Source organism: Myotis nattereri (assembly GCF_964212035.1).
Source record: "Myotis nattereri genome assembly, chromosome: 11".
NCBI classification, from domain to species: domain Eukaryota; kingdom Metazoa; phylum Chordata; class Mammalia; order Chiroptera; family Vespertilionidae; genus Myotis; species Myotis nattereri.
The window spans coordinates 20,941,530-20,955,043 of NC_138086.1; the positions used below are offsets into that span (position 1 = coordinate 20,941,530).

Below are 13,514 nucleotides of genomic sequence, written 5' to 3' on the forward strand. Positions count from 1 at the left end.
ACTTCTGGCCCACTGACACGAATTCAGGCCCCAGGGAGGCAGAGACCAGCTGGCTGTCCCCTGGAGGCCTGACCCAGACCCAGGGGAAGGGCCTGGGGCAGCGGCCACCCTTCTGGGCCATCAATCTGGTGAAGTCTGGGAGGTCGGCAGAATGTTCTCAGAAAGAACCAGGGATGGGGGAGGGGTAGTTAAGGATATGGGATCGGTCCTCAGATTCCTGGAGAGCTGGTGGGTGGGAGAGGGAGGTGGACACTGTTCTAGAAGACTGTCCTGGGACCGCTGGGAGGCCAACTGCTATTCACCCTGATCTCAAGGATGTTCTCCAAATTAGGGCCTTAAAACATGAGCACTGACTCAAACAGGAATGCTCCTCATCCAGCAGGCAGGCAGAACCATATGCAAAGCCCAGACCTTTACTCCAGCCAGGTCCTCCCCCTGAACCAGCCTCTAACTTAGCTCCCCTGGCCCACAGCCTTTCATTGGCCTCCCTGGCCCATAGCCTCTCCCTGGCCCACAGCCTCTCACTAGCCTCCCTGGCCCACAGCCTCTCCCTGGCCCACAGCCTCTCACTAGCCTCCTTGACCCACCAGCCTCTCACTGGCCTCTCTGGGCTACCAGCCTCTTTGGTAGTCCCCCTGATGCTACCCGCTGCCTCCAACCGGCTCTCCACATTGCAGCCAGAGGGGTCACATTAAAGGGATTATGCCCCTCTCCAATTCAGGGCCCTTCTGCGACTCCCTCCTGCTCCAAGCTAAGGTCTATTCTCCCTAACAAGGCCTCCAGGTTCAGGTCCAGCTTCCCTGCCCGTTCCTTCCAGAAGCCCCCTGAGTCAGGCACTGTGCTCATTCCCCACTGCACCCTCCAGCTTCAACCCCTCTTCACAGCCTCTAGTTCCCCAGGCCCCGTGCTGCAGTTTGGGCCTCTGGCAGGAAACAACCTTGCCTCTCCACCCTCTTCATTTTCCTACCCAACAGGAAGCTTTTCTGGACAGGCTCCCAGCACCCATTCTCCCAGGACATGTCTCTAGCTGCATTTACTATCTGCTCTGTGGCCACATATCTACCTTCCCCACCACACTGAGCTCCCCGACCCTGGCAGGTCTGACACAGACAGATGTGATGAATGAACAAATGAACAAGCATCTGAGTAGCCAGGGGGCAAAGAAGCATTTCACGCAATAGACTCCCCAACTCTTAGACCCATCCCTAGACATTTCAGCACATGCCGGTGGGTCAACTCCAAAGCCCCCTCCTCACCTCGTCACTCAGTAGCCTGCCTCCTTGCTCCTCTTTAAGTTTCTTTTCCTTCGCCCTCCCTCGTTCACTCTAACCTCTTTCTGTGTGTCTGCCCCGCTGCCTGGGACATTTTCCCCTCTCCTCTCAATCCTGAGGGAGCTCCTTGAAGACAGAAATTGTATTTTATCGATCTTGTGTCCGCAGCCTCTTCGCGGCCACATGTGATAAACGCCAGTTGAATGAGGGAGTGGGAGATGAATGTGACCAGCCCGGCTCCATGCTTCATCTGACAGACCCACTGAGGTGGGACCCGCACACTCCTGGCCATTAAGGGCCAGTTCTGTGCCAGGCACGGAGTCAGACGTTTCCACACACACCGCTTCTCACGCCAAGCTCTCCCTCCGCCTCACCCCCAGACATGGGAGTGTTCCTGCATGAGCTGCTGTCCTCCTTTTGCGTACTGAGGGGTTTATAGACATCCAGCCCAGCTGCTTTCTCTGAGCCACAGGATAGCCCTGGGTACTGAGCACTTACGGGCTCCATCTCAATCCCAACAGCCTATGAGGTGGGCATACTGCTATCTGAAGAAACCAAGGCCCTGAGAATGGTGGTTATGAACCCAAAATCATACTTCTAGGTAGCAGGGCAGAGATTCAAACCAGGTGTTTCCAAATCCCCAGCCTATTACTAAACAAATAACCAGTAGACCAGACAATCTGGATGTTAAGTGCTCTAAACTTCCAAACATCATGCCAGGCTCCATGCCAGACGCCTGTTTGTTAAAAGAGCCGAGGAAAGGCCTGGTTGGGTGGCTCAGTTGGTTGGAGCATCGTCCCTTACACTACAGTTGTGGGTTCGATTCCTGCTCAGGGTGCATTTAGAAGGCAACCAATTTAAGTTTTTCTCGAACATCAAGGCTTCTCTCTCTGAACCCCTTCTCTCTAGAAATCAATAAAAACATATCCCCAGGTGAGAATTATAAAAAAGAAAAAGGGGGGAGGAAAGAGAGGACTTCTTCTCTTCAGCATGTTCATCTCACAACGTTCACTCAGGAATATTATTCCTATGCACAGGCCAGAAGCCTGGAAGTGCCCTGGGTTTCTCACTCCCCAAACACATCCAACCCAAATCCCAGTTTTGTCCATTCTAACTTGAAATATCTCAACTCCATCTGCTTCTCCTCATTCCCTATGATCACTACCCGAGTTCTGGCCACCATCAGCTCTTACCACAATGGTTTCTGCTCCTTCAATCTGTCTCCACACAGCACGGTCACAAGCCTATCTCTAAAACATATATCTGGTAATATCATTTTCTCATTTGAAATCCTTCAGAGGTTTCAGGATAACTTTGCCCAGATTCTTTTTAAAAAATATATGTTTTTATTGATTTCAGAGAGGAAGGGAGAGGAAGAGAGATAGAAACATCAATGATGAGAGGGTATCATTGATCGGCTGCCTCCTGCACGCCCCCTACTGGGGACGGAGCCTGCAACCCGGGCATGTGCCCTTGACCAAAATTGAACCCAGGACCCTTGAGTCCCCAGGCCGATGCTCTATCCACTGAGCCAAACCGGCTAGGGCTTGTCCATATTTTTTATCTTTTATTGGAGGCACTAAGCCTTTGCACAGGCTGTTCCTCTTTCCTAGAACACCCTCTTGTAGTAATTTCTATCCCCTTCATCCTAATGGCGACCTTTTGAGCGCCCCCTGCTCCCATGGGTTAGTTAGTTACCTCTGTTACTTCCAGGTACTTGTCACATTTTAGCAATTAACATACTGCTTTGCAATGGCCTGTTCACTAGACTGCACCTCACCAGGCAGTAACATCATTAACTTGTTCACCCTTTTATTTTATTATTTAAAATATATTTTATTGATTTTTTTTTTTTTTTTACAGAGAGGAAGGGAGAGGATAGAGACTTAGAAACATCGATGAGAGAGAAACATCGAACAGCTGCCTCCTGCACACCCCCCACTGGGGATGTGCCTGCAGCCAAGGTACATGCCCTTGACCGGAATCGAACCCGGGACCCTTGAGTCCGCAGGCCGACGCTCTATCCACTGAGCAAAACCGACTAGGCCACCCTTTTACTAATTAAACAACCTGTACTCATTGTTAACTATGTGGCCTATGTACACGATGGAGACCCAGACCTTGTCTTGGAGGACAGGAACCATTTCTTTGGAGATCTCTAAGAGCCTTAACAGCAATATGCCCCACACTTTCGTTGAACCAACAATCGAACGTCCTTACGTCCTTACGTCCTTTGCCAATCCCTGGTGCCGCGCGGACTTCTGGGAATCGTAGTCTCGGGATTCAAGCCCCTCTTTGTGGCGCAGCCGTGGTAGTTCAGGCCGTTTGGCTGCAGATGCGCATGTGCCGGGAGGCGGGGTGGTGGGACTGCGCATGCCTAGAGGGTGCGACCTGTAGGCGGTGCGCTGTGGAGGCGGGGGCTCGGGGACTCCAGGCTTTCGCGGCTGAGCCGTCTGTCTGCTAGGATGGCCGGGAGGGGGAAGCTCATTGCAGTGATCGGAGATGAGGACACGGTGACGGGCTTCCTGCTGGGCGGCATCGGGGAGCTGAACAAGAACCGCCACCCTAATTTCCTGGTGGTGGAGAAGGATACCACCGTCAATGAGATCGAAGACACGTTCCGGTACGGTGGCCAGCGAGGCCTGAAAGGGAACCTCTGCTGCCCGGGGGGAGGGCGGGGGCGGCCGGGGCCGGCGGCGGGGGGCTTCCCGACCCAGGCCCAAGCTTAGGCCTGAGGGTCAGAGAGATCGGTCCGCCGACCCTTCGGAGTGGAGGCCTCCGCTCCCCAGATTCCCTTTGGCGGGGGGCTATGTCGGGGTCACGGGCCCCACCTCACATGACCGTGTGTCAGGAAAGGAGGGGAAGGGAGCTGGTGACGGACGCCGCCCCTCGGTCCCACCTACCCCGCCGAGGTGGCGCTTCCCGGGCTCAGCCCCTCTGCAGGCCTGGCGGGTTCACCCAAGAGCAGGCTGCGGGCATTGCCAGCGCTCGGCTGGTTGGCGAGTTGACCCCTAAAGGAACCGCACCCCCGGTGAACACCCAGGCAGCCTCGGGCTCGGGCTTGCTTATATTTCCAGCTCCCTGCAAGGTCGAGGGCATGATGCCCCCTAAGGGGCGAGAAAACGGAAGCTCAGAGATGACAGGGCACCTGCGAAAGCCACGTACATGATGGGGGAGAGACAGGGTAGACCTGCGAGCCCCCCCAAACCTGTCTGCCTCCTGAGCCGGGTCCACAGCCTGGCTGTGCCGCCCCCCCCCCCCCCCCACGGCCTGCCTGGGGACTTCCCGTTGCCCTGAGCGCCGTGGGCAGCATGTCAAGTCCCGGGACCCCCCTCTGCAGGCATGTCCCCAACTTCAGGCCGTGTCCCGGGGACCAGAGCTGAGGAGGCCCCTGTGCTTCCCTTCACCCCCTCCCTGGGCCCCTGTCTTGGTTCCCAGGTCCCAGGAGCAAAGCACGCCCACCTGTTTTGCCCTAAACAGCCCAGTCCTGAGCCGCCAGTTGGGACTGGTTCCTGTTGCCTGGGAGTGACCCAAGTTGTCCCGGGAGGACACATTTTGCCTCAGGAACTTGCCATTTTTTTTTTTTCAACCAAAAGGGACCTCAGAGATCAAGTCTAACTTACCCTAGGGCAGTGATGGCGAACCGTTTGAGCTCGGCGCTGGTGCCGTGTCACATATAGACATTTTTTGATATTTGCAACCATAGTGAAACAAAGGCTTATATTTTTGATATTTATTTTATATATTTAAATGCCATTTAACAAAGAAAAATCAACCAAAAAAATGAGTTCGCGTGTCACCTCTGACACGTGTGTCATAGGTTTGCCATCACTGCCCTAGGGCCTGGCGCAGAGTAGGTGCTTAGTCGGTAGTTTTAAAATTTTCTTTATTTTATATATAGATATAGCTATCCGAGAGGGAGAGGGAGAGAGACATAGAAACATCAGTGATGAGAGAGAATCATCGATCAGCAGCCTCCTGCACACCCCACACTGGGGGCCACGCCTGCAGCCCCGGGCATGTGCCCAGACTGGGAATCGAACACTGAGCCACGCTGGCCAGGCTATTTTATTTTTTAAAAATATTTTTTTATTGTTTTTAGAGAGAGAGGATGAGAGTTGGAGAGAGAAACATCCATGAAAGAGAAACATCCATGAAAGAGAAACGTCCATTGGCTGCCTCCTGCACGCCCCCTACTGGGAACATGTGTGACCTCTTGGTGCATGGAATGACAGTCCACTGAGCCACACTGCTTGGTGTAAATCGTTTTTTTTAATTATTAATGTTAAATTTATTGGGGTAACATTGGTTAATAACATGATAAAAATTTCAGGTGTACAACTTTATAATACAAGTAAATCGTTTTAATGGAGAAATTAATGAGTGAATAGGTGGGTGATCACAAGAAAGGAAGGTCCCAGTGTCAGGTTCCCTCTGTGTGGAAAGTGTGATTCCTTCATGACTCATCTTCCTCTTACTACGCGGTGTTCCTGGCTCATGCCCGACTTCCCCAATGATCCATCCTGCCCGCATCAGCATAGGCCTGGAGGCCTTGAGTGGTCTTATCAACCCCCTTTTTAAAAGTTTAATTTGTTTTACTTTGAAAAGTTAATTGTCCATGCGGTTTGCAAATTAATACTTAAAAGGTATACACATTACGAAGTCTCATTCTCATCCCTGTCCTTTTCTACCTCATTACCCCTGTGCATACCTGCTGAGCTTCTCCCCGCTTTTTCTTTGCGAGCGCAAAGGGGCAGGCACATCTATTATCCCCTCCCTCTCTTACGCAAAGGCAGCACGCGGAATACACTGCACCGAACCTGCATGGCCAGGGCACTTGGAGCCTTCTCAGCAGGGGAGGCAGAAGCCAGCCCTGACCACCATGACCCTCAGTTTCTGAATGAAAACATTCTGGAGAGGATGGAGAGTTTAGTGTAGCAACCTTTACCCTTGTCTTCTGTGCTCCCTGGAAGAAGCCCATACCCCCTTGAGCCGAGCCCACCAACTCGGAGTAGGCTGCCCTGGACTCCCCTCTCATCTCTCCCAACAGGCAGTTTCTAAACCGGGATGACATCGGCATCATCCTCATCAACCAGTACATCGCAGAGATGGTGCGGCATGCGCTTGACGCCCACCAGCGCTCCATTCCGGCCGTTCTTGAGATCCCATCCAAGGAGCACCCCTACGATGCCGCCAAGGACTCCATCCTACGCAGGGCCAGGGGCATGTTCACGGCCGAAGACCTGCGCTAAGGCTCTCCCCACTCCCCTGCTACCTCTCCCTGCTTGCCATCAGCCCCTCTCTAAGTTTTGAGCCTCTGATTTCCGATTCCCTGCCCTTTCCCACTCCATTGAGAGGCTAAATGAGGTGCTTCCACGTTGCTGGGGCTCTGTCAGTAAAATTAAGGCTGGTTGTTAGGGAACAGGAAACCTGATTGTCTTCTCTCTCCACTACCTCTCCCCTGTGCTGTTACAGTGTCATTGTTGATGTTAAATTAAAATAATGTTCTCTCCAAACCAAGTCTGGATGCCAGAAAGGATACACGTGGGATGATGCTCGTGGAGGGATTAGATGGGCAGGGCTGGAAAAGGTTCTGCCAGAGATCAAAGCAGAGAGAAGTTGGATAAGGAAGGTTGTGCCAGGAGGCCATAACTCAAAGACTGGTCCTCTGAATCAAAGACGACCAGCTCTGGCAGGGAGGATGGGAGGAGACGAGCCCAGACCCCTGGCTCCCCAACTTTAGTCTATTGACTGGGGGGACCTGACCCAAGAGCTGGAAGCGGAAAGCACAGGAAACCTGGAAGCCTGGAATGCTAGCCTGGGCCTGGGTCCTGCAGAAGGTTTGGGGATCAAGGCTCTTAGCCAGAGGGCCTGGCCCGAGGCTGCCCCAGGGAGTGAGGCATGTGAGGTCTGCTGAGGGCATGGCAGGTAGAACCCTGGCCCTGTGTGAGGTGAGGCTTGGTTGCCTGGTGACTGTCCCGGGCCAGCCACCTGCTGTCAAAAGGACTCTGTTTGCTGTGCTCTCCCCTCAGCTGCACTCACCCTGGTACCTCTCCTCTTGCCACCATGTCGCGGCGACTCAACATAGATTCTGTGCAGCAGAACTTCTGGAAGGAGGAACTTATGAGGGAGCAGAAGTTGCGGTGTGAATGGCACCTCAAGTATGGGTCGATGGTGAAGGCCAAGCAGAAGGCTATGGCTGCAAACCGTCTACCCCTCAAACTGCCCACCCTGTACCCCAAAACCCCACTCTCACCCCCACCTGCCCCCAAAGCAATCCCTTCCAGAGTCCCCTGCCCTGCCCTGGAGGCTCCTCAGCAGTCAGAAATGTACCCAGTACTGCCTGCCACTCGGGCCCTGCTGTATGAAGGCATCTCCCACGACTCCCAGGGGCGCTGGTGCTATCTCAACACCCGAAAACTGGACGTGCCAGAGAAGCGCTACCTCTTCCCCATCACCACCAACTTCACATATGGCTGGCAGCTGGGTGAGCCCCAACCTTCTGGAAATTCCCTCACAAACAGGCATTTCTCGGGAGCCAGGCAGCGTGCTGGGCACTAGGCACATGGACACTCCTTTCTGGGGCGTCCACAAGAGCAAGAAAATGAGCAGGAGGTGGTCCCGGTGGGACCAGGGAGTGACAGGGTGTGTGCTGCTTTAGATGGGATTGTGAGGAAATGCCTGACTGGGCGCCTAAATGACAAAGAGGAGTTTGGGATGTATTCCAAGTGTGAGGGGGAAGTCAGGGGAGGGTTTTAAGCAGGTAAGGGCATGGATTTATTTTTAAAAATCTTAACTATATGCAATGGCTTTTCCAGGGGAAAGCGTAGATTGGCAGATGAGTTAGGCAGCTACTTTGAGCTTTCCTGGCAAGAGATGACAGCTTGGGCCAGGGCAGTTAGCAGAACTGAAATATATTCAGTTTTGGAGGAAGAATACATGAAACTTTCTGATGGATTGAATGAGAGAAAAGAATGCACTGATGACAGCCAGGTGTTTGGCTGAAGCCGCTAGGAGAGGAGCAGGACTGGAGGGTGTGTGAAGACAGGTCAGCGCTGGCCATGTGCGGGAGGTCAGTGAGGCTGGGTGTGGGAGTTGTCCTCTGGAGCCAGGTGAGAGCTGAAGATGTGAATTTGGAGTCATCAGAAAATAGGTGCTCTTTAAAACCCTGAGATGGGGTGAGCTTGCCCAGGGAACTCCAGATTCTGGGGTCTGACAAGAGGAGAGGCAGGGGGCACAGGGGGAGGGAGATGGTGTGGGTGTCCCTCTGCACTGAGTTCACTTTTTCCTGGAGGCTGAGTCAAAGTCATCAGTGGGGGGAGGAGCGGAGGTTGTGATGTAGTTTGAAATGAAGAGTTACGGTGTGGGAAAGGAGCATGCCAGGGGGTGGTGCAGGATTGCTGGGTGACGCTGTGTCCCTTTGCTCTCTGCGGTCATGAGTTTCAAATGACCTAAGTTATGTGTCTCCAGCTGCTCTAGTGCCTGTGCAGAACAGGGGATGGGCGGTTGGGGATGCACACCATTTAAAGTTTGCCTAAAAAGTCTCCCATCTTTCCCCAGAGCCCTAAAAGGGAAGTAAAGAGAGCAGTTTCCAACCAGCACAGGAGGTAGAAAAAAGCCCCAGCTGTCCTAGAGAAGTCTAGCTTTGTCCCTGTGAGCAGGGCGGGGTCCTGCCACCCTTTTCCTGGGGGATTCTGAGGCTGGGGGCAATGATAGCACACAGCGGAATGGCATTCTGCCATCTCTGCTGATCCGCCACCAGCCCACTCCATTTCCCCGTGGCCCCCACTCAGAAGCACTATTTATTTATTTATATTTTTATTGACTTCAGAGAGGAAGGGAGGGGGAGAGAGAAACATCAGTGATGAGAGAGAATCATTGATTGGCTGCCTCCTGCACACCCCCCACAGGGGATCCAGCCTGCAACCCAGGCATGTGCCCTTGACTGGAATCGAACCTGGGATCCTTCAGTCCGCAGGCCGACACTTCCGACACTTTCTTTACCCACTGAGCCTACCCGGCTAGGGCCGAAGCACTTTTTATTTATTCACGCTTACAAAGTGGATACAATAAGGTCAGGTTCCTAAGGCTGGGTAAGCAGAGCGGCCATGTTCTGCGAGTTCCTTTCCCTGGAACCCACTCCTGGCTCTGACATCTTTTCCCAGGCCCCACTCTGAAGCAAGAAATGGCCTCCACCAAGATGTGCCGCGTTGACTCGTTCTTCCGCAAGAACGGGGCCTTCTCCTCGCTTGACCCCCGGGACCTGGTCCTCTGACTTGGGGCTGGAGGAAGTCACGCGCCACCCGGTGGTGTGTGAGTGCGGCGCTCCCGGGCTCTGAGGCTGCGTGCTGGGCCTTCTGAAACTACCTCTGATCTGCAGGCTGCCCTCTTGTTTTTCCTTCTCCTCCACCTCTCATCGTCCCTTTGAAGGCTCAGCAGTGGTTAGAGGGGTGAGCGCTACCCTCCGGGCGCAGGCTCCTCAGCGCCAGGGGGCAGAGTAGCTGCTGGGAGTTCTGTGTTCCTGGGGAGGGTGGCCTGTTACCCCAGATGCCCGGGAAAGGGGACCGCCACCCCGCTACCCCACAAGTCTCTCCCTGCCCCCTCACCTGGCTCCGAGGGCCCACTGTACCTGTTCCAGCTGCACCCGCAGGGCACGCCGCTGCCCGCCTTGTCCTGTGTGGTGCCAAGCGCTGAGCGCCCTTGTACCCCAGCCCACGGCTCGATGGAGCCAGCAGGGCGCAGCACCAGGGCAGACCCCCGCCGCCATTACCCTGCCCATCACCATCCCCCAGCTGTGTGGGTGGCAGCTCCAGGGCACTTCGAAGGGACCCAGGTGGGCCCCCACCCCCCATCCCTGTCTTCTCCCGGGGATCTTGCCTGTGGTGGGAGCTGAGCTGGACCGGGTGGGGGCCCCAGGGGGGTGCACGCGGCAGTGGCGGTTCCTGGCGATGGAGGGAGAGGTTCTAGGACCTGGAGGGAGAGCCGCCACCGGCGGTGGCCGCCTTCCGCGCCCAGCCCCGCAGCGGGCCCTCCCGCGCAGGACGTACCCAGGGCCGCTGCTGCTGGCGGTCCTGCTGCAGCCAGTGCCTGGCCGCTCTGTGCCCTGCAGGGCGTCTCCCGCTGCGCCGCTCCCGCCCGCCCAGCCTTTTCCCCGCCCTGCGGTCCGGGCCACGCGGCCTTCGAGGCCTTGGGGGCCGCAGCAGCGCTCCTGCGCCCCTCGAGGGTGCCCGGCACCTCGCCTGGCCCACTGGTTTCTCTGCTGGGCAGGGTCCCCCCGCCGGATCCTGCAGCCCAGGGTACCACGGGAGGGCTGTGGGGCGCTCCCGCTGCTCAGAGCCCGCGGAGCTCCGGGCGAAGGGGAGCCAGCGCCCCCTCCCGGCCGGCCCCCTGCTCCCCCAGGGCCACCCGGATTCCAGTCTGGCTGTGGGTCTGTCCTGCGTCAGCCCCGTGCTCCTTCCCCGGGGCCTGGGCGCTCCCTCCCCCCAGGCCGCGGCCTCTGTCCTGCCGGAGACCTGCAGCCGTCCCTCCCACCCCTCCCTCGGGATTCCTCGCAAGTCTTCCCCCTGGGGCTGTGCGGGCACCTCGCCCTGAGCCACCTCCGGGCTGCTGAGGTCGGCCTCGCCTCCGGAGGCGGAGGCCGAAGGCTCTTCACTCCCCCTCCTGGGGGACCTCCTTCCTCAGGCTCTCTGGCCTGTTTCCTCCTTCATCTTGAAGAGCATCTTCTTCTCACCCCGAGGGGCCTCCCGCCCAGACCCACAGAGATCTCTTGTTTCAGAGCCGGAGTAGCCTCCCCACTCTGACCCTGGTTTGCCTTCTCTCTCCGACTCTGAGGAACTTCTTGTGCTCCCCGTGGGGGGCTCCCCGTCCCTGATCCCGAGGGCCCCCTCTCTCCGACTCTGAGGAATCGGAGTTTCTGAAGTTCTGCTCTGTCCTGGTCCCAGCCCCAGCCCAGCCCCTCGGGGGATCCGGGGACAGTGGCAGGCGCTGGGCGGGCAGGCCCGAGGCCCGCAGGCTTCCGGATGATGGCGGAAGGGGGCCTGGGTGGTGGGCTCTGCTGGGCCCTCTCTTCCTTCTGGACCAGATTCAGGGAAGGATGCACTTTGTCCTAGACTGTGAGGGAATCCCTGTGCCAGGGCCACCCCCACCCCCCACCCCAGGGGAGCCTGGAGACCCCAGTGGCTGCTCCGGTGGCCTCCCTGCCATATGGCCCTTGCCCGACTCCTGCATTTGTTAACCCGTGTTATGTGGTGTAAACGGTGCTTCAGCAATGGTCCCGTCCACCTCGCTATAGGAAGTCCCCTGCCTCACCCCAGCAGCCTCTTCCACTGCAGAACCCACCCCTGCCGCCCCCAATCTGAGAGGGCCCTTGCCCAGGACCCTCTGACCCCTTCACCTTGAATTCTGAGTTTGCTGGTTCCCCAAAGCTACTGCTGGTGGTGGGGTCCAGCTCTCGTAAGCAACCTGAGAGAGAAAGATTGAGGTAAGGAGTCCTCTGCACACGTCCCAGCCCCTCACACACATCTCACCTGGACTGGAGCCAAGAAGCCTAGGGAATCCCCGGCAGAAAAAGGGAGGGGGCGCCCAGGTCGCTGGTGTTTGAACTTCGAGTTCTCATAGTTCATTGTTCCACCTGTATTTACACAGCCTACGATGTGCCCGCTTGTCAGGTTTGCCGCCTACAGCCGACCCCAGCTTTCTTACCTTCCCCTCCAAGCCAGACCATCTCCCTGGAACCCCACACCCTCTTCCTCCACCATGGGATGCCTTGGAGCAGGAAGGGCCTCGTTAGGACACCCCTACTTTGTCCTGATGGGCCCATCCAGGCCCATAAAAAACCACTGCATGTACCCTTTTAAGCTCTTTCTTGGTTTCTGACAGCAAAATCAGACAAAATTCAAGAATTGAAATCTTAGGCCAGAGCCGAGCCTTAAAACTGCAAGTCTGCATAATCAACAAAAGGAATCTAAAAAGGGAGATGAGAGGTCGCTGCTCCCTTGCAGCTGTGGAGGGAGGCAAGTCGCTCAGTATCCTTAAAACGAGTTTAAAAAAACTTGATTTCATAAGGTCTTAAAGTGGGACCCTTCTCAAGAACATCCCATCTTTATGCAATATGGATGTGGGGATATTCATCACTGTAACCGAAAGAGAATGTTCTCTGTGAAAATAAATCTGTCTTTTGAAGAGTTTCTGAGCACAGGGGTCCGATAAGACTCCCACACCTTCAGAAATTATTGCATAAACTGTGAAAATAGCCTCCAGCCCCTTCCTCTGAATATAACTGTAAAAATTTCTCTATCAATTAGACAATAGTCATTGCCACTTTTTCCTCTCACACGTATGAAAGAACAATTAAAAGCTGCCCTGGCTGCTTGATCATGGTCCCATTTACCGAAAGGTCACTGTTCGAATCCCAGTCAGGGCACATGCCCAGGCTGCGGGCTCGAGCCACAGCAAGGGGTGTGCAGGAGGCAGCTGATCAATGTTTCTTTCTGTCTCTCTGTCTCTCTCTCCCTCTTCCTCTCCTTCTCCCTCTCCCTCTCTCTAAAATCAATAAAAGCAAATTTAAAATGCTTATGGCTTTGCTGGACTTATTATTTAACAAATCCTTTGAGACTCTGTCTTGTTTAAACTAACAGGTCCAGGGCTCACAGCATCTATCTCACTGGATTCTAATCCCCTGTTCATGGTCACACTCTCTCACTAGGCTGTGCTCTCCTCAGAGACAAGGTCCAAGCGATGGGGCAAGACTTTCTCTTTCTTCTTTCTTCCTCCCTCCCTCCCTCCCTCCCTCCCTCCCTCCCTCCCTCCCTCATTCCTTTCTTTCTTTCTTTCTTCCTTTCTTTCTTTCTTTCTTTCTTTCTTTCTTTCTTTCTTTCTTTCTTTCTTTCTTTCTTTCTTTCTTTCGGCAAGACTTTCATGTACTTGGCGTATTCCCAGTGTCTGGCTTAAGGGTGGCCCACAGGCTATTCCATTCCCTCCTCCGCGAGCAGCCATGGACAGACATTGCCCACCTCTCTCCCCTGAGCTCCAAATTAGTTTCAGAATCCCCCTGGACACAGTGCCTGAGACAGCTGCTACAAATCAAGGGGAATTGGCACATAAAATAAAACCTACTTGCCGTTCTTGGGTGCCCCGACACCCAACTAAGAGCTATGAGGTGAGGAATGAGTGAGGAGTGGACTGCCTCCCCCAGTGTAGCCCGGCCCCCCAGCCCAGGGCCCTGCTGCCTGGATGCCGACCCCT

The 13,514-nt window shown here is 55.2% G+C and overlaps 2 protein-coding genes across 2 annotated transcripts; both read left to right on the forward strand.

The window, feature by feature from the left end:
• Positions 1-3,642: 3,642 nt before the first annotated feature.
• ATP6V1F (ATPase H+ transporting V1 subunit F) lies at positions 3,643-6,784 on the forward strand. The gene is made up of 2 exons (XM_081102743.1): positions 3,643-3,894; positions 6,322-6,784. Exons 1-2 carry the CDS (start codon positions 3,737-3,739, stop codon positions 6,521-6,523), a joined length of 360 nt encoding a protein of 119 aa, XP_080958869.1. The 5' UTR covers positions 3,643-3,736; the 3' UTR covers positions 6,524-6,784.
• A 553-nt stretch (positions 6,785-7,337) lies between these two features.
• Positions 7,338-9,551, forward strand: SPMIP1 (sperm microtubule inner protein 1; the record flags this gene model as incomplete). Its single annotated transcript, XM_081102422.1, has 2 exons — positions 7,338-7,758; positions 9,437-9,551. The coding sequence occupies 2 exons, from the start codon at positions 7,338-7,340 to the stop codon at positions 9,544-9,546; spliced, it is 531 nt and encodes a 176-aa protein (XP_080958548.1). The 3' UTR covers positions 9,547-9,551.
• Positions 9,552-13,514: the final 3,963 nt, after the last annotated feature.